Source organism: Orycteropus afer, unplaced genomic scaffold (genome assembly GCF_000298275.1).
Source record: "Orycteropus afer afer isolate SDZICR_OR568_19922 unplaced genomic scaffold, OryAfe1.0 scaffold00123, whole genome shotgun sequence".
Classification (NCBI taxonomy): domain Eukaryota; kingdom Metazoa; phylum Chordata; class Mammalia; order Tubulidentata; family Orycteropodidae; genus Orycteropus; species Orycteropus afer.
The window spans coordinates 7,530,613-7,550,087 of NW_006921710.1; the positions used below are offsets into that span (position 1 = coordinate 7,530,613).

The 19,475-nt window shown below is 40.0% G+C and overlaps 1 protein-coding gene across 1 annotated transcript in view; it reads right to left on the reverse strand.

The window, feature by feature from the left end:
• The window catches only part of RALGPS1 (Ral GEF with PH domain and SH3 binding motif 1), a 392,441-nt gene extending 377,897 nt beyond the window's left edge, over nt 1-14,544 (reverse strand). The window contains exons 1-2 of the mRNA XM_042781469.1: nt 14,488-14,544; nt 11,151-11,258 (exon numbers count right to left, since the gene is read on the reverse strand). Coding sequence (XP_042637403.1) covers nt 11,151-11,258; nt 14,488-14,544 — 165 coding nt within the window. The remainder of the gene's footprint in view (nt 1-11,150; nt 11,259-14,487) is intronic.
• Nucleotides 14,545-19,475: the final 4,931 nt, after the last annotated feature.

Consider the following 19,475-nt stretch of genomic DNA (forward strand, 5'->3'; position numbering starts at 1 on the left):
ATTGGGAGCTCTGGTAGCATAGTGGCTAAGGCACTTGACTGCTAACCAGAAGGCTGGCGGTTCAAATCCACCAGCCACTCCTCTGAAGGAAGATGGGGCAATCTACTTCCGCAGTGATACTGCCTTGGAAACCCAAGGAGGGGTTGCTATGAGTCAGGTCTGACTCGACGGCACATAACAACAACAATAACAATAGGTATATAATTAAAAGGAGTTCTGGGGGTGTAGCACCTAAGGCATGTGAATGCTAACCAGAAGGCTGACCGTTCAAACCCACCAGCCACTCCACTGAAGATGAGGCAATCTACTTCCATAAAGATATACTGCCTTGGAACCCCAAGAGGAGTTGGAATTGACTCACTGGCAGTGAGTTTGGTTTTCTGGAAGATATGTAATTATGTACATTTTTTTCTGATCCATTTGAGAATTATTACAGATATTATCTGTACTATTATCTGTACTCTTTATCCCTAAATACTTCAGTATATATTTCCTAAGAACAAGATCATTTTCTTGTTTAATGATAAAACTGTGGAAAAATTATTAAATTCGGGTTTATTGTTGATAAGACAACAAGATGGTATTATGAAGTATAACATAGTCTGTATTCAAATTTTGATGATTATCCTAATAACTGTTTTTTATAGCAGTTTTTTCTTGATCCAGAATCATACATTGCATTTATACATTATCTCATAAAAACTGAAATGGGCATGTTTGACACAATATAAAAAAGGCTTTATATAGAGAGAGATAAATGCTTACTGTACCATTATTTATAGTAGCAAAATTTGGAAACAACCTGAATCAAAAAATAAAATTATGGTATATCTGGACTCTGGAATACTATCAAGCTCTTAAGTGAATTAAATCTATACATATTGACCTGGGAAGATGACCGTGATGGATTGATGGGTGATGAAAACAAGTTCCAGGATTACTTTTTGTTCTGCTTCCAGCCACTTGGGGAAATAGGACTAAGGTCTAGCTATAGAGAACTTCCAATAAAAAATGGGGACTTTTTAAATAATTTCAACTCGTTTATTGTAAAATATCACACATTTACAGGAATACACATTAAACAAATGCATGGCTCAATGATTTATTATAAGATGAATCCCTTGTAACCACTATGCAGGTCAAGAAATAGCCATCCCAGAAGTTTCTCCAGGTGCCCTGTCCCAATCACAAGCTACTCCTTCCCACCAAAAGCAGTCCATATCCTGAATTTTAAAGTAATCACTTCCTCAAGTTTCTTCATGATGTCATCACCCAAGTGTGTATACTTGGCATCCAGTATAGTCCTGGCCACATTTTAAGTCTCTTTTAATCTACAGGTACTCTCTATCCCAGTATTTTCTTATAATGTATCTCGAAGAACTCAGGCCATTTGACCCATACGGTTCCCCACAATCATCGTGCAGGTCAAAACGTTCCTCTTTCCTTTGCATTTCCTGCAAATCAGTAGCTCAACCCAGAGGCTTGAATGGACACAGGTCTGATCCTTCTGGCAAGACTGAAGGTGGCGGTCTGTTGTTTTATCAGGAAGCACATATCATCACTCCTTTTGTGATGTTACTAGCTGTTGATGCTCAATGCTAGTATCTATTAATTCATTGGGGGTTACCAAATGATGACATTCCAATTCTTTCATTCTTTTCCATTTATTTAATCCTTTTGTGATGTTATTAGCTGTTGATGCTCAATGCTGTTGATGTTGTTATGTGCCGTCGAGTCAGCCCCGACTCACAGCAACCCCTCCTTGGGTTTCTGAGGCAGTATCACTACGGAAGTAGGATTGCCCAACCTTCCTTCCGAGGAGTGGCTGGTGGGTTTGAACCGCCAGCCTTCTGGTTAGCAGTCAAGTGCTTTAGCCACTATGCTACCAGAGCTACCAAATGATGACATTCCAATTCTTTCATTCTTTTCCATTTATTTAACTGGAATAATTTAATAAAGAGCTACTTTCCCTTATCTACCACATGGTTACCCACTGCAGCTCAAAAGTGAAAACCAGGACAAACACTTGATTCTTTTCACTTTTATTTCACTTATTAATTTTCAAGACAATAAATTGGTTCCCTACCACCTTCCAAAGGTGCAAATTTTTGTTGCATTTCTAACTACATTTAATATCTTTTTGAAGCACAAATTGTCCCATCTTTGGGCAGCAGGAGCTTCTTCTAGTTGACGCCTGTGTCTTTTTGACATGACCATAGTAGTCTTTGATAGCTTCCTCACTGGTATGACAAGATGGACCAGGTTCATCTTGAACGTCTCCAGTCCCTGACTTGGAATCAAAGGAGCCCTAGTGGCACAGTAGTTAAAGCATTCAGCTGCCAACCAAAAGGTCAGCAGTTCAAACCCATCAGCCATTCCATGGGAGAACAATGGGGCAATCTACTTCCATAAAGATTTACAGCCTTGGAAACCTTATGGGGGTAGTTCTACTCTGCCCTATAGGGTTGCTATGAGTTGGAATTGATTCAATGGCAGTATGTTTGGTGACTTGGAATAAAACAGTTCTTCAGGAAACCTTGGTTTCTTTTAGCAAGAAAGGATATTCCACAATCTGAAATTCATACTGATTTAGGACCACTTTTTTTTTTTTTTTTTTAATTTACTTACTTTCCTTCTTTTATATAACATCTGCATCTCCCTTCTTCCATACTGAAAATGCTTATCTCAAGGACAAGGATATAATGGGATTACAATATCTCATAATTATTCATTTAGTTTATCCCACATTTCACACACAACAGCCTCAGAATAATAATAATGCAATTATTACCAATATAATTAAGAATAATTATAGAATTTTTAATTATGTTCTCTCCAATCTCCCCTATTTTTTATAGTTTATATATCACCTCGGAAACCCAAGGAGGGGTCACTATGAGTCGACTCGACGATACATAACAACAACCACTACAATCTCAAACCAAACCCATTGCCATCGAGTCCATTTCAACTCATAGTGACCCACTGAGTTTCCAAGGCTGTAAATCTTTATGGGAGCAGACCGCTTCATCTTTCTTCTATGGAGCAGCTGGTGCATTCGAACCACCAATCTTTTGGTTAGCAGCCAAATGCCTTAACCACTATACCACCAGAGCTCCTTTTATATTACAAAGTTGTTGTTGTTAGGTGCTGTCAAGTTCGGCTCTGACTCATAGCAACCTTATGTACAACAGAACAAAACACTGCCAGTCTGGTGCCATCCTCACAGTAACTGTACCAATCCCTCTTACTGAGAGTCTTCCCCTTTTTCACTGACCCTCTACCTTACCAAGCATGATATCCTTCTCCAGGGAATGGTCCCTTCTCACAGCATGACCAAAGAAGATGAGACGAAGTCCAGCCATTCTCGTTTCCAAGGAGCATTCAGGCTGTACTTATCCCAGAACAGATTTGTTCCTTCTTCTGGCAGTCCATGATATTTTCAGTATTCTTTGCCAACACCACAATTCAAATACAGTCATCCTATATTTATTATTGGGAGCTCTGGTAGCATAGTGCCTAAGGCACTTGACTGCTAACCAGAAGACTGGCAGATCAAACCCACCAGCCACTCCTCAGAAGGAAGGTTGGGCAATCTACTTCCATAGTGATACTGCCTCGGAAACCCAAGGAGGGGTTGCGACGATGGTACATAACAACAACAACATATTCATTATCTGGGTATACAGCCATCACATACCATATCCTCTCCCTTTTAAAAAAAGCTTCTCTCCATCAGTCTTTATGGTGATGTCTCTCTAGAGGGCTCATAGGAACAATAATCTCTGAGGTCTTGCATATTAATAACAATTTATCTGTGTCATTTATAACTGAAAATCAGTTTTGCTGGATTTTAAATTTTTGACTCACCTTTTTTCTTTCCTTGACCATTTCACTCCATTTTCTTTTGTCACTTTTGTTGTTGTTGTTGATTTTGTTTCTCTTGTTTTGTGGTTTAAGGGACTCTATGTGTTACAAAGTAGAACTGTTCCATGGGGATTCCTTGGCTGTAATCTTTACAGAAGCAGATTAGCAAACTTGTTTGTTCTGCAGTGCCAGTGGGTGGGTTTGAACCACCAACCATTTGGTTACCCAGCTAAGCACAAACTGTTTCTGCGACTTTTACTCCATATTCTTTTAGTTTGTTTACTAAAAGAATGTTGTAGTCAAGAAGATGGATGATGGTAAGCTAACTTTCTTTCCCTTACAAGTTATTCGTTGCTTTTGCTTAAATGCCCAGAAGATTTTGTCATTTCCTTTAAAATCAATCATTTACCAAGAATATGATTTTGGTATTGGTCATTCTGGGTTGTTATTCTCAGCTTCATAGTGAAATCTTTTGCAATTTCATAACAATGTTCTTATAGTTCCAACTATTTGTTCGGTTTCCTTGCTTTGTTTATTCTTTCCTTTTATGGATTCTTATTTTCTGTATGTTGGATCTTCTTTACCTATCATCAATATTTATTTATTTTTTTAAGTCTTATCTCTTTATTCATTTGTTTTGATTTTAACAAATTTCTTCTTTTAAGGCTTTAACAATTATATTCATTTGTTCTTATGCTTCATCTAGTTCAATCTTCATTTTTTAATTTTTTTTCTAAGTTCTGTTACCTCATTTCTGAGTTTTTTTGTAATTCTAATTTATGTTGTTCATGTCTTTTAACATGATCTTAATGTCTCTTATTTCATTTTATAACAGTTACCATTTTAATCTGTTTTTGTGGCATTATCTCTACTCTTTTTATCTATTAATAACTTTGAATGAGATTTGGTGTATTTTTCTGTTGTTTACATAAAATTAGTTTTTCTAAACTTTCAGAAGGGAACATCGTTCAGGGTAGGTTTTCTAACTCCACATAGCTTCATTCTTGGTTGTTTTCATGTAGTATCTAAAAACATGGCAGTTGTTTTTGAGATTTCTTGGGTGGCTGGTACTCAAGCGTGCTCTCTCACACCCAAACACACACTCACACATACATTCACACTTTTATTTAGACCCTTTCTCTTTGCCATAACTGTCTGTATCTGATAATTTTTATTTCATTCCCCAGAATTTTCTTTAGTATGGAGCCTTGTCTGGGAAGCCCTAGTTGGTTGGTTCAAGAGATCATATGGGCTGTGGGCTGGACCTTAAATCTCTTCAGCTTATATGAGTCATCAAAAATGTCTCCCAATTTCAGTTGCTGTTCTCTCATTGAACACCTGTTAGGAATTTTTGGATCCTCTCTCAAGTCTGCCAGATGTGCCAATGCTTACTTCTGCTTTCTCCTAAACAGACGCTGACACACTACAGATTTTGTGGTTGTTGGTGGTTTATCCCTGGTCACTTGTATTTTGGGATTGGTGAGAATACCTTCTCAGTAGGTTTAATATATTTATTGTGTTTTTGATGAATGTTTACACAGCAAATTAGGTTCTAATTCAACAATTTCTATACATATTGTTCAGTGACATGGGTTACATTTTTCACAATGGGCCAGCATTCTAATTTTTCCATTCAGGTTGTTCCATTTCCATTAATCTAGCTTCTTTATCCTCTTTACCTTCTCATCTTTGCTTTAGGGTAAATGTCAACCATTTGGTCTCATACAGATGACTTTTTTAAGGAGCACAGTACTCACTGCTGATACTGTTATTTTATAAGACAATCTGTTATTTAGCTGAAAGGTAACCTCTGAAAGTAATCTGTTTCAGGTTCAAAGGGTATATCAGAATGCTAGTCTTGAAGGTTCCTCTAGCCTCTACTGGTCCAGTAAATCTGAGCTTTTTTAAGAATGTGGGGTTTTTTCCACAGTTTTCTCCCATTCTGCCCAGGATCATCTATTGGTCAAGATGGTCAGTCATGTTAGCTAGGCACCATCTAGTTCTTCTGGTCTCAGGATACATGAGGACATGATTCATGTAGGCTATCAGTTCTATATAACATCTTCTTCTTTGATTCTTTGGTTTCCTTCTTTCTCTTTTGCTCCAGAGGAGTAAAAACAAATAGTAATATCTAAGAAGGACACTCACAAGGCTTTTAAGAACTCAGATGCTATTCATCAAACTATGATGTAGAACATAAACCTTATGAACCATGTTACGCCAATTGACTTAGGTTACCCATGAGACTATGGTCTTAAGCCTTCAAACCCAGTAATCCAATCCTGCAGGTTGTCTGGTTTTATCTTGGAAGTATCAATAATTTTGTCAGCATGTGCTTTATTATATATATGAATGTATGTGCAACACACACAAACACATATATACATATACCCATAGAGTGATACTGCCTCGGAAACCCAAGGAGGGGTCGCTATGAGTCAGGGCCAACTTGACGGCACATAATTACAACATAGATACACCCATACAGGTAAGCATTGCCTAACGTCTTTTTGGGCAACATCCGACCACATATACATCTGTGGTCCTATAAGTGTTTTTTTGTTTATCTGTTTGTTTGTTTTTAAGGGAAAGCAGCTCTCCTTTTATTATTTTCCACTAATGGTTTTAAAGACCCCAAAGCCCTAGAGTGAATGAGTAGCAAGGCATCAGGGCACATCCCAATCCCCACAGTGCCTGCTTCTTTGCCTCCTCCTTCCTTTCCTCTTGGTTTCATTCATCTAGCCAGCAGCAGTGCAGCCTTTCATTCTTGGTGCAAGGCAGCACCTGTCATGGCCCCTCTGTTCCTGCTGTGGGCACTGGAAGCACTGGCCAAGCCTGGGGCACTTGTGGGCTCCTGGCTCTGGGTGGCAGTTGCAGCTTCACATAATCAGGAAGTAGCTGTACTAACAGGGCAGCAGCAGCCAGGGCTGCCATTACCAGCCACACCCAAAGTACCCACAACCTGCTTCATGCCCAGTCTCCATGGCCACTTCAATATACCCCCATGTACGCCCCCTCACCCTGCACCTGGATGTGTGCAAAGTCCAATCCAACTGCTAGCACAGCCCCTGTCTGGCCCAGCCACACACCCAGCAAGGTTGGCCTCCTGTATCCAGTGCATACAGTTTTCAAGCTTTGCCCAGCAGGCTCCCAATAAGGTTTTAATATAATAGGCTTTATGGGGATTTAACTATGGATTGTACAGGGACTGCCTATATATAATACAGTGTTTGCACAATGCCCAAATTGTGCTAATGTTCTATTTCACAGAATGTATCATGAATGTTAAGCAATGCGTACTTGTATATGAACACACATATACTCACATATGCACATACATATACTCACATATGCACATATATACCTATGTAAGTAACCACACTTATTTTTTTTACATTACTATTGTTGCAAAACTGCATGTTCTAGTATTTACCAAAATTATCCCTTCTTCTTGTATACTTCCTAGAGTCATCATTTACCTTGGTTAAGTTGTGCTGACTTCACCCATATTTAGTACTGCCTTTCCCATCATCAAAAATAGTAAGAGTCTACTATCTAGACAGTGATTTTCCCTCCCTTCCTCCCCCTCCCATTCTTGGTAACCACTAATGAGTGTTGCCTTCTGTTATGTATACCTATTCTCATCTTTTTGTGAAAGTGAAACCACATAATATTTGCCATTCTGTGACTGACTTTCTTCACTCAGTACAATGTCCTCCAGATTCATCTACAGACTCATCATTACTCTTCATAGCTGCATAGTACTCCATTGTATATATGTACTATATTTTGTTTATTCACTTATCCACTGATGGACACTTAGGCTGTTTCCATCTTTTTGCTATTGAGCATAATGCTGCAATGAACACAGGTGTGCGTATGTCTGTATATATCACTACATGTATCTATATACTCAAAAAACTTACTGCCGTCAAGTCGATCCAACTCATAGTGACCCCTCCTTGGGTTTCTCAGGTGGTATCTCTACAGAAGTAGATTGCCCAATTTTCCTTCCGAGGGGTGGCTGGTGGGTTTAAACTGCCACCCTTCTGGTTCTCTAGGATACATATCTAGAGATTGTTGGATCATAAGATATTGCTATTTCTACCTTTTTGAGGGAGTGTCATACTGTTTCCCATAGTGATTGCACTATTTTACAGTGCCACTAGCAGTGGATAAGACTTCCAATCTCCCCACAACCTCGCCAGTATTTGTTGTATTCTGTTTTTTTCATCAGTGCCAATTTTGCAGGGGTAAGATGGTACCTCATTGTAGTTTTGATTTGCATTTCTCTAATGGCTAATAATCACAAGACTCTTTTCATGTGTTTGTATCGTTATCACTAGTTTTATTGTAACGCTGTCCATGGGTTTGCTATCAAGTTGTTCTGGATGCTTTTATGTGAGGATTCAATGAAATTCAAAAACTATGCCATTTACCCAAAATCAATTAAATGATTTTTCCAAAGGATTTTTGTGGCTAGCTTTTTTCTTTAATATTATTAAACAAGTAACCAAAATATCAGGTGGTCTTCTTTAGTTCTGGAATCCTGGCAACTTCAAGGTTTCTCCAGAGACCAAAAACTCCAGAGGACCTGGTTCCACAACTAAGCTAAAGTCACACTGGGCTCAGCAGAGGACTGCACTTCCAAAGCATTCACCATCCTTGCCTACAGTCTTCCTCAGCCTCAGAGAACTGGCCTAGAACAAGCCACTTAAAGCACTAGGACTAAGGCTAAAAAACTGGGCCTATAGTCTTACCAAGCAGTCTGCCAGGCAATGTTGCTCTATGATGCAGGCTAACTCTGCCATTCCTCATAGTGAATAACTATAAAAGGATTTTTTAATCTCATCATTGCTTCATTCTTTTCATGAAGTTAAAGCACACAACTCTTAAAAATACAACAAACAAACAAATGCAAATAGAATAAAGAAGCGAGGCCACTGAGCCTGTAAGGTCCATGAAGTCTCAGGACACATCCCAATCCCCACAGCTTCCCATCTGCGCCTCCTTCCTTGCCTCCTCCTGGCTTCATCCAAATGCCCAACAGCCATACAGCGTTTTACACCAGCTGCACGGCAGCACCTGTCACAGCTCCTTCACTCCTGCTGCAGGCACTGGCGGCACTGGAGAGGCAATAACACTTTCATTGCTAAGAATGCAGACTGTAGAAAGACACTGTCCAATATGGTGAACACAAGTCACACATATGTGGCTGAGCGTCTGAATGTGACCAGTGCTATAAATGTAAAACATACATCAGAGTCCCAAGACTTAGTCCCAAAAAAATGTGAAACATGTGAGATAATACTATTTTAGAGAGATTGAGTTAAATAAAATACATTATGAAAAATAATTTTACCTCTTCTTTTTTTGCTTATTTTTTTAACCACTTATTTTCTTTTAATGTGGCAAGTAGAAAATTCTAAATTAAATATGTGCCTTGTATTAGGTTTCTTTTCTTTTTTTTTTTTTTTTCCTTTTTGGTGGCCCATACTAAAAGGGAGGATGTTTCTTTTAGATAATGCTGACCTAGAGTGCCAAACAGCCCTGGTGTGAAATCCCAGTTTTGCCACTTACTATTGTGTGAATAGGAAACTTTTCTCTCTGAGTGCCAACTTGCTCATCAATAAACTGGAAATAATAGTAACAGTTAATTTATAAAGCTATTGTGCAAAGTAATTAGATAATGCATATAAAATACTTAGCACAAGATTTAGACACAGTAAGTCCTCAAAAATGAGAGCTGCTCTTATTATTACCTCCTAGCACCTGGACATAAAGATTCCAGACCTGCATCTCCCAACACCTGACTGTACGATCCAAGTAAATAATCTCTCGGATCTTAGTTTCCATATCAGAAAACTGGTAGCTAATAAGCTGCGTCAGTGAGTTGTTGTGAGGATTGAATTCACTTAGTTAACACGTATTTATTAAGCATTTACTATGAGCCAGATACTATTCTTGGCACTGGGAAAGAGCAATGAACAAGTCAAATAAAGTCCCTGTCCTTAGGGAGTTAATATTCCAGTGGAGGAGATAACACAATTTTCAAAACTTATCACATAATGTAATGTTGAGTAGTAATGAGAGTTACATAGGAAAAAACAGCAGGGTAAGTGTAAGTAGAGAGCATAATGGGAGATGCTATTTTAGATGGTGAGCCTTCTCTTAGGGTGGACATTTGAACAGAAACTGAACAAACATCTGGAGAACCTTTAGAATTAAAGGGAAGAATAAGCACAGAAACCTCGAGGCAGAAGGATGCCCAGTGACTCTGCAGATGAAAGAGGCAGCCAATGTACTTGAAAAGCAAGATGGGGACAAGACAGGAGGCTTGGTGAGACCCTGGAAGGCCTTGGAGGCCTCAGGAGGAACTCTGGACCTCATTCTAGTATAAAGGAGTCACTAGACAGTTGTCAGCCGTTTTTAAAGGATCCCTCAGGCACACTCAAAGAGATGACGCATGTGCCAGGCTCAACATGACCTGGCACAAAGTAAACATGGGAGCCAATGATGGCAGAGCAATGAGATTGGGTCTTGGATGCCAAGAACTCTCTTATACACAGTGGGGCTGGGAAAAAGTGGGCATGGATGGAAAACACTTTGACAGTTTTGGAGAGAAATTCCAAGACTGTGGGAATCAGGCCCAAGGCCACCTCAGAGCCAGTGTATCCCCTCTACCCTCAAAGCATAAAAGGAGAAAACCAAGTCCTATAAAACAAGGAGGGGTCGCTATGAGTCGGGGCCGACTCCACGGCACATAACAACAACATAAAACAAGGAGACAACTCTGCTCCACCACAAGGAACTGTCCCTTGGCAAGACCTACAGCAACATAATAGCTGAAGAAAAAAATAATTTTTAAAAAAAATTATAATTAAAAAAATGTCCAAATAATGTTTATCATTATAGAAAATGGTCATTGAAAAATGTAAACAATGCAAATAAAAAGAAGGAAAAATATATTCTAATTACCTGGAATGGTGTTGTACAAGGTTTTTGAAAGTGGAATTATCTCTCAAAATTGTGCTATAACCTGCTACTTTCACTGAGTATTCATACTTATTGTGTATGCCTTCTAAGGTGAATAATTCTAAATCCACAACATCCTTTTTAATGCTGCACAGTATGTCATAAATGATGCACCATACTCTACGGAGCAATCCCCTATCCTTGGGCATATGGGTTGTTTCTAACCTGAACGAAGAGCCCTTGGTAGTGACACCCTCCAACTCCCTGGCATGGTGTCCAGCCACCCACATCCGTTTTGTGCTACTTACAGCAAACTCCTCGGGAGTCACTTTCAAGACATCGAAGACAACGGCATCATAGCTCTTGCTGGCATAGTCGCAGCTCTGGCCCTCCAGAGAGTCTGAGCTGCTGCTGCCCTGTGGAGGACAGGGAGAGATGGTACCATCTGAAAAGCCTGGCTTGGCATCACTGACTCATAAAACCTCAAAACTGAGTATGCAAGAGTGACAGAACTGTACAATAATCAAAGTTCCTATGGTTTAACATTTATTCCAGGTGCTGTGTGAATCACTTCATATGCAAAAATCTCATTTAATTCTCATAGTAACCCTATGAGTACCTATTATTACTATTACTGTTTTACAAATAAAGGAGTACAAGCAATGATACTTTCCCAAGGTGTCTCAACTAGAAAATTGAAGAGCCACAATTTGAACCTAGTTTTCCATCGATCTGACTAGAAACACGTGCCCTTAATCATTGTACCCTCACACTTCCAGCTGGCAGTTTAGCAATGGGGTAAAAAATTACAAACCACTCCTCCTTTAGAGTGAATAGGCCTTGGCATCTTAGGAGTCCTGAGGAGATAATCTGTTATGACTTTACCTGGGTTCACCTTTTCTTTTCCACTTGAAGTCAATGCAGAAAATCATTACTCAAAATGTAAAACACACGTAGCTTATTTCATGTATGGGCAGCTTAGAATTCAAAGCTTGTTAGGTGATGAGGTGAAACTTTTGAGACTGTTTGGCTTTGGAGACTGGTGTGAAAGTTATATTTAGTAGAGTCCCTTGTGTTAAGAACATTGTGAGTCCTGCATGTAAAGAAAGAGTTTCCCATAAAAGGGCAAGTTAAGACTCCCCCAAATGCAGCTGGTTTCATGAAACTCAACACTGTCAGGATCCTAGAATGTTGAATATACCTTCTCTTCAGTTTCATTTAATTTCATCAAACTTTACTTTTGTGAACCAATGGTGCTTACCACCCCAAAATTGTGCCCTATTCATAAATGGTTTTATTTGTCTTAACTCATGAGGAGGGAATTTGTGGTTTCCATTAACCTCAACATTTTGGACCAGGATTGAGAGAATATGCTTTTATTAATTCCCCTTTATTTCACTCTTTCCAAAAAGGCTATATCTGGAAAATCTTTGCAATCTTACTGGAAATGAGGATGCTTTTAGGCCAGTGAGGGAAACCAATAGTCAACAACTGAAAATGTGAGGTTAAAAAGATGAGCGAGAACTTAAACCTAGATTTCAATAGGCCTGTGTCATTAAAAGGTTTTACAAACGGGTCCACTATACCAAAATGGTTAAGATGATCTTGAGTAGTATATTAGAGTGGTTAAGAGCTCTGAAATCAGACAGGCTTAGTTAATAACTTCATTTTCTTAAGTTTCACTTAACACCTGTAAAATGGTGATATTAAAACCTACTTCCCAGCACTGTGGTATGGGTTATATAAAAGGCAGGCTATAAAGCAACTGGCAGATCTTCCTTCCCAGGAGATGCTGATTCAAGAAGCCTAGGGTGGGGTCAGTAATGGCTATTTAAACATTCCACTGGTGACAATACATTCTCCCCTGAGGACAATCACTGCTTTAGGATAAACTTTTGAAAAGTAATAAAAGACTAATCCTGAATACTCCTGGAACTGGCAGCCTATTCCACCTTCTAGTCCTTATACAGAGACCCTGAGCACAAAATTATTTATAAATAATTCTATACTTCTGTACCCACCTTCCAGGAAGCAGGCTAACTTAGGGTCACAGGGTTGCTTTTCTTTAGTGACAATGAAGAGTATGGTTAGGGGCACCATCCAGAAAGTAAGACAGGCCTGCCTTTGAAACCCCACCCACCCTGACCTAGGTGTGTGATTTGGACCCAGGTTATTCACCTCTCCATGGCTTAGCTTCCTCATCTATAAAATGCAGGAGGGGGGTTTGTATTAAAACAGTAGTACATGTCTGATGGAGTTATTGTGAGATTAAATGAGATAAAACCTATGGACATGCCAAAAAAAAAAAACCTGCCTGACATATAGTAAGAACTAAATTATGGGTATACATATATAAAATATATTGAGCCTTTCAATTATACATGTACTCATTCGTTCATTCAACAAATATTTATTGAGTACCTACCATGTGCCAGACACACACATGTATATAGACAAATAGATTCACACATACATATGTACATATATACGTGTGTCTGTGTATGTATGTATATACACAACCACACATACACACATTCATGAGTATAGGTATATATGCACGTACACATAGATGAGAAGAAAGAAGTTTTACTCTAGAAGAATGCAAGTTGTACATGGAAACCAAGTCCAATTCCTCTAGTTATCCAACAGAGTCAGTCCCTTAGGAAGGAAGGAAATTCTGGTTTTATAACTTTCCAGGTAACTCCCAACTGCACTGTCCCCAAACACACACATGCACATGAGGTACCTTATCTAATCAAAAGTTGCTTTAAATACAGATTTAAGGAACCCCAAGCAGCATCGTTCAAGTTGGTCACCTGCCAGCTTGCTGGTGACAAGCAAGAACTTTCTCTGGGGCAATAATAATGACAATGACAATGAAGATGAAACAATAACTTTATTTAACCCTTTACTGGTACCATCGGGGAATTTTAAAAGACACCCACAAGCTTGCTCTTAGGACCTAGTGATCAAAATAGGGAATTTCTTGAAAGGTTTGTAGGAAATGAATTGGTTCCCATGAATCTCTAGATCTCAAAAACCTAGCTTGACTATAAGAGCCTTGTGAGCTTAGAACACTGCATACTGCCTTGCCAGTTGGCCACATGAGCCAGGCATTACACATGCAACACAGTGGCAACCCTAGGCCTCAGATGACGCCTGCCCATCCTGCACGCCTCTGTTCCATTACTGAGTTTAGAAAGCAGACTCCCAAACCCCCGTGGCAGGGGCCCTAGCCCAGGCCACTCTTAGACCACCAGTCCTTACAGCCATTTCCTACTGAGCAAGGTAAATAAGAACATAGGGCCAGCTGGAACAGCTTCTGTCTGACTTCATTCCGGAATGTGTGACTTATTTATAATCAGCAGCAGCTTTTCCTAGCAAAGGTCTGATCCTTCTTGCCACCAAAATGGAATGTGGCACTTTATACAACTGGACAGGGCAGGTATTTGTTTTTCTTTGAAGAGAACGACTTCAGAAAACATACTGATCCTCAGGACTGACTGCCTCCCAAATCTCACGCCTGGCGTGGCCAGGGGCCTTAGGAGTGTTAAGAATGGTGGTATTCATGGAGCCCCGCAGCCTTGCTGTCCATGGCTTAGCTGTCTTCCCACCTCACTGTCTCGATCCTAGCAGCCTCCATACCTGTGGAGTGGCAGAGGTGACCAACACGCTAGCCATCAGACCATTCCTCTTGTACATAGTCTCCAGGCCACAGGGAGCTTCAGGGCAGCCTCTGCTGGTGACATAACCTGTCTGGAGAAGTCCTGCAAGACAAAAGGATAAAAACCAGTCTTCAAAACCACCTTAATCCCATCCCCAGGAAAAAGTCATGCAGGACTCAAGCAGATTATCCCAGAGAACACCTTTAAAGGAAAGGTTAGAAATTGGTAGCCTTCAGACTAAATATGGTCCACAGATGTCCGTTGGGTTCACACAGATTTTTAATATTTTTTAAATCAATTACCAACATTTAAAAATTAGAAGACTTCATTTAGCATTCTGGATTTCTGGTTTTCTCAAAAATAAAAATACCTGGCAATGCTGGGTCCACGTTCCTGCATGATAATCATCAGCTAGGCTGAGCAGTGGCTGCCTCTTTTTAAGGAAGTAAGAGCTTTCAGTCCCATCTGGCCTGTGTAATCATTTCAGTACATGTCTGACCCTTGCAAGTACTACAGTTTGCGACTTTTGTTTGAAAAGGAAGGCCAGGAAGAAAGACAACCTGATTCTACTGTGCTCCCCTGTATACCATACCACTTCATCATAAGAAAACATCGATAATAGCTAACACTCATAAAGTACTCACCATATGCCACATGCTTTGCATACATTAACTCATTCAAGTTCCCACAACAATTCTGAGATAGGTCCTGTTATTGTAGCCACATGACATGTGAGAAAAAGCAGGTATAGAGAGGTTATATAACTCATGCTTTGGTGCTTTTGCTCACCATTCTGTCATCCTTAGAGATCCTGCTCAAATATCACTTGTTCTGGTCACACCGGGGTCACCCAAAGTAGAACCAATTATGCTCACACTAATATGTACACACCTCTATTACAGTATTTATCACACCACTGAACATCAGAGAATTGTAGCCACTGACATCTTTTTAGCAGGAAGTGGCCAGCAGAGTAGAGATAATGTAACAGGAGAAGGGAAGATAAAGGCAATGATACCAACTGCAAGGAAACTGCAATTATCCAAGCAAGAGATAAGGAAGGTTCTCTAAGCTAAGGTTGTAATAGTGAGATCAGAGAGGAGGAGACATACTGAGAGTGTGTAAAAACAGAGATTCAATAGAGATTGATAAGGGGTGAGGGACAAGAACAAGCTGAGGGTGACTTACCAGGAGGAGAGTATATCCTTCATCAAGGAGATAAGCAAAGGGGGTATGGGAGATTTGTAGAAAAAATTTAGTTTGGGACATACTCAGTTTATGGTACCCATCAGAAAATAAACCTGAGAGAACAAGATTAGCCCAAAAGGTCCCTGAGAAAGATAGTTGGATGGCATATGAGAAAGAGGAGAGTATCAGCCCAATCTTGAATTTATCTGTCACCCTCCCAAACCCCTCAACCACAGGGCCCAATCACAGAGCAGTATGCTGTCAAAGAAACAGGTCAGTAACCAAAAAGGAATGTCAAAATAACCCAAGCTCTTTCCTTGCATGTCATCAAAACTGCCAATGGCTGTTCCCTCACCCCTCACAACTGCTCCCATCCCTCCCCTCTTCAGCTCTCCCTTTCAGCTGCTCAAGCCTGTGAGCTTTCTACCTTCCCTCTTTCTTCCCCCAAACACTCAGAACAACTAGGCTGGGTCATAAAAGACATTTGGGGCAACTGGGGATACCTGGGGAGCTCTTGTAGCATAGTGCCTAAGGCATATGACTGCTAACCAGAAGGCTGGCAGTTCAAACCCACCAGCCACTCCTCGGAAGGAAGGTTGGGCAATCTACTTCCGTAGTGATACTGCCTCAGAAACCCAAGGAGCGGTCACTATGAGTCAGATCCGACTCCCTGGCAGTGGTTGCATTTTTTGCATTTGGGGATACCTGAAGGAACTCTGGTAATGCAGTGGTTAAAGCATTCTGCTGCTAACCAAAAAGTTGGCAGTTCAAAACCACTAGCTGCTCTACAGGAGAAAGATAAGGCTGTCTGTTTCTATAAATATTTAAGTCTTGGAAACTCATGGCACAACTCTATTTTGTCCTATAGGGTCGCTATATGGAACTGGGTTTAGAGATATCTGAACACAAATATTAGATTATATCATTGAGTTACTGTTCATTTTCTTAGGTGCAACAGCAATACAGTGGTTAAGTAGGGACAAGTCCTTATCCTTAGGTGGTGTATACAAAAAAATTTAAGGGTAAAGTAAGTCTGCAACTTACTTTCAAATGGTTCAACAAAATACACATAAAGAGAACTAAAGCAAACATGGCGGTGTTGACAATTACTGACTAGATAAGAGGGTGTATAGAAGCTCAGTGCTTCTATACAAGTATCCTTGTTTTTCTGAATGCTTGATAATTTTCATAATAAAAAAAGCAAAAGTGAAAAGAACTGGTCAGTTAAGGTAAGACCCTCCTCAGAGGAAAAACTGAGCTGGAGAAGCCAAAATCCCCTTTTGTAAGCTGGGAGAGGGAACAGAGAGATCGCCCATCTGTTTACCACCTTTGTCCTAACAAAGTCATATGGGGAATGCCAATCCCATGGCAGACACACAGTTAAAGGCTACACAAAAGACATGAATAGACCTTTCATGAAAGAGGACATATGAATGGCTAATGAGGGAAATGCCATCAGGTAAATATAAAATCACAAAGAGATCCCACTTCACCTCCACTGGGATGGCTAGAATAAAAAAAGACAACATACCAAGTGTTGACAAGGCTGTAGAGAAATGAATCCCCCACACATTGCTGGTGGGAATGTAAAATGGCGCAGCCACTTTGGAAAATAGCGTGACAGTTTCTTTCTTTCTTTTTTTGTGATTTGGGTGAAAGTTTAGTAAATTCACCTTCCAAACGGCAGTTCACATACTCTTTGTCTCCTGACATTGACTACAATTTACCCCAATGCAATAGCTCCCCTCCCACTTCTTCCTGATAGCTACCTCTTCCCAGTGTCCATCTCTCCATGCACTCCTGCCCTCTGAGCTGTCTCCCTATACATAGACAGCCCTTCTTTCTCCCATGACTGTTCTCTCCAAGGAGTGTATCTACCTCAGGTAAATGTTCAACTCATATGCCTGTCTTTAGTTTGGCTGGAAGCCACAAGTGTGGGTTCAATTCTAGACCTGAAGGACATAGGGGCCATAGTCTCAGGAGTTCCACCAGGCTCTATCAGACCAGCACACCTGGTCTCCCTTCTTTTTTTTTTCCCCCCCAAATGATTTTGAGTTTTGTTCCACATTGTTCTCCCACTCTATCCAGGATCTCCTATATAGATGCCCCGCCAAGTGGTTCATAGTGGTAGCTGGGCACCATCTAGTTCTTCTGATCTCATAGTCATATAAGCTCAGGATTGCATGGTTTAACAGTCACTTGGACTAATTGTTTCCATGAATCTTTGGTTTTCTTCATTCTTCTTTGCTCTGGACAAAGAGAGACCCATCGTTGCATCTAGATGGCTGCTTGCAAGCTTTTAAGATCTCAGTCACTACTCGCCAAAGTAGGAGGTGAAATAATGTTTTATATAGTATGTTATGCCAATTGAGGTTGATGTCCCCTGTGACTATGGTCCTGAAACCACAGGTTCAACTACTCGCTCCCTCTGGGTAGCTGGCTGTGCCCAAGAAGTGACTACAACCTTGTCCTTTGTCAGCCCTACTGTACACCCGGGAATTCTTCCAGAACATCCAAATACAGTTGTAGAAATATTGTCTGCCAACCCTACACATGGTCTTGGGTACACTCCCCCTTGCATAGATATACCTAACAGTTCACCCTGTCCACTCATCTATCCACCATATACCCATGTTTACCTTCACTGACAATGCAGTACTGTATGTGCAAAAGGGTTCATCTTTGTTGTCTGTACCTCCCATATACCTCTCTCTGTCTTCCTCTTCCTCAATGCCACCATGCTGATCACTCACATTTGGTACACTGCCCTTCTCTTCACCCAAATCAATACTTATTTCCACCTATGTAACAGTGTTCCCTCCCCTCCTGCCCCACCCCTGGTAACCAACAAAGAAAATCTCCTTCCATATATAAACTTTTCCTTGACTTTTTACAATAATTGACTAAGTATAATATTTGTCCTTCTGTGATTGACTTATTTCACTCAGCATAATGTCCTCCAAGTTCATCCATGTTATGTAGTGTTTTGTAGATTCTACGTTATTCTTTAGGGTTGCATAGTATTCCACTGTGTAATTTGATAGTTTCTTAAAAACTGAAATATAAAGTTATCATGCAACCTACCAACTCCATTCCTAGGTATCTACCGTGTTGTTGCTGTTGTTATTGTTATGTGCTGTCAAATCTACCTTAGAGAAATGAAAACATTATGTCCACTGAAAGTCATGTATGTGAATGTTCATAGCAGCATCATTTGTAATAGCCAAAATGTAGATACAACTAATGTAGATACAACTGATGAATGGATAAACAAAACGTGGTATTATCCATATAACGGAACACTACTCAGCAATAAAAAAAAGAATAAAATACTGTTACATGCTACAACATGGATGAACCTCAAAATAATTATGCTAAGTGAACAAAGCCAGATGCAAAAGACTGTATTGTATGAGTCCATTTTTATGCAAGGAACTGAAAAGGCATATTTACAGAGACAAAAAGCACATCAGTGCAGAGCCGTGGCAGTAGCAGTGATTAGCTGCAAACGGTCACAAGGGAACTGTTTGGAGTGACAGAAATGTTCTCAACCAGGATCATGGTGATGGTTGCACAGCTCTATAAATTTACAAACCATCATATAATTGTACACTTACAGTGGGTGAATTTAATGGTATACAAATTATTCCACAATAAAAAAGCAGCCACCAGATCTGTTTCACAATGGTGATCTGACACACTTAGCCCCCCCGACATCCCCTTTGAAGTAACTAAAAATAAAGTAAATAAAATATTAAAATACTAAAATTGTATTCACAC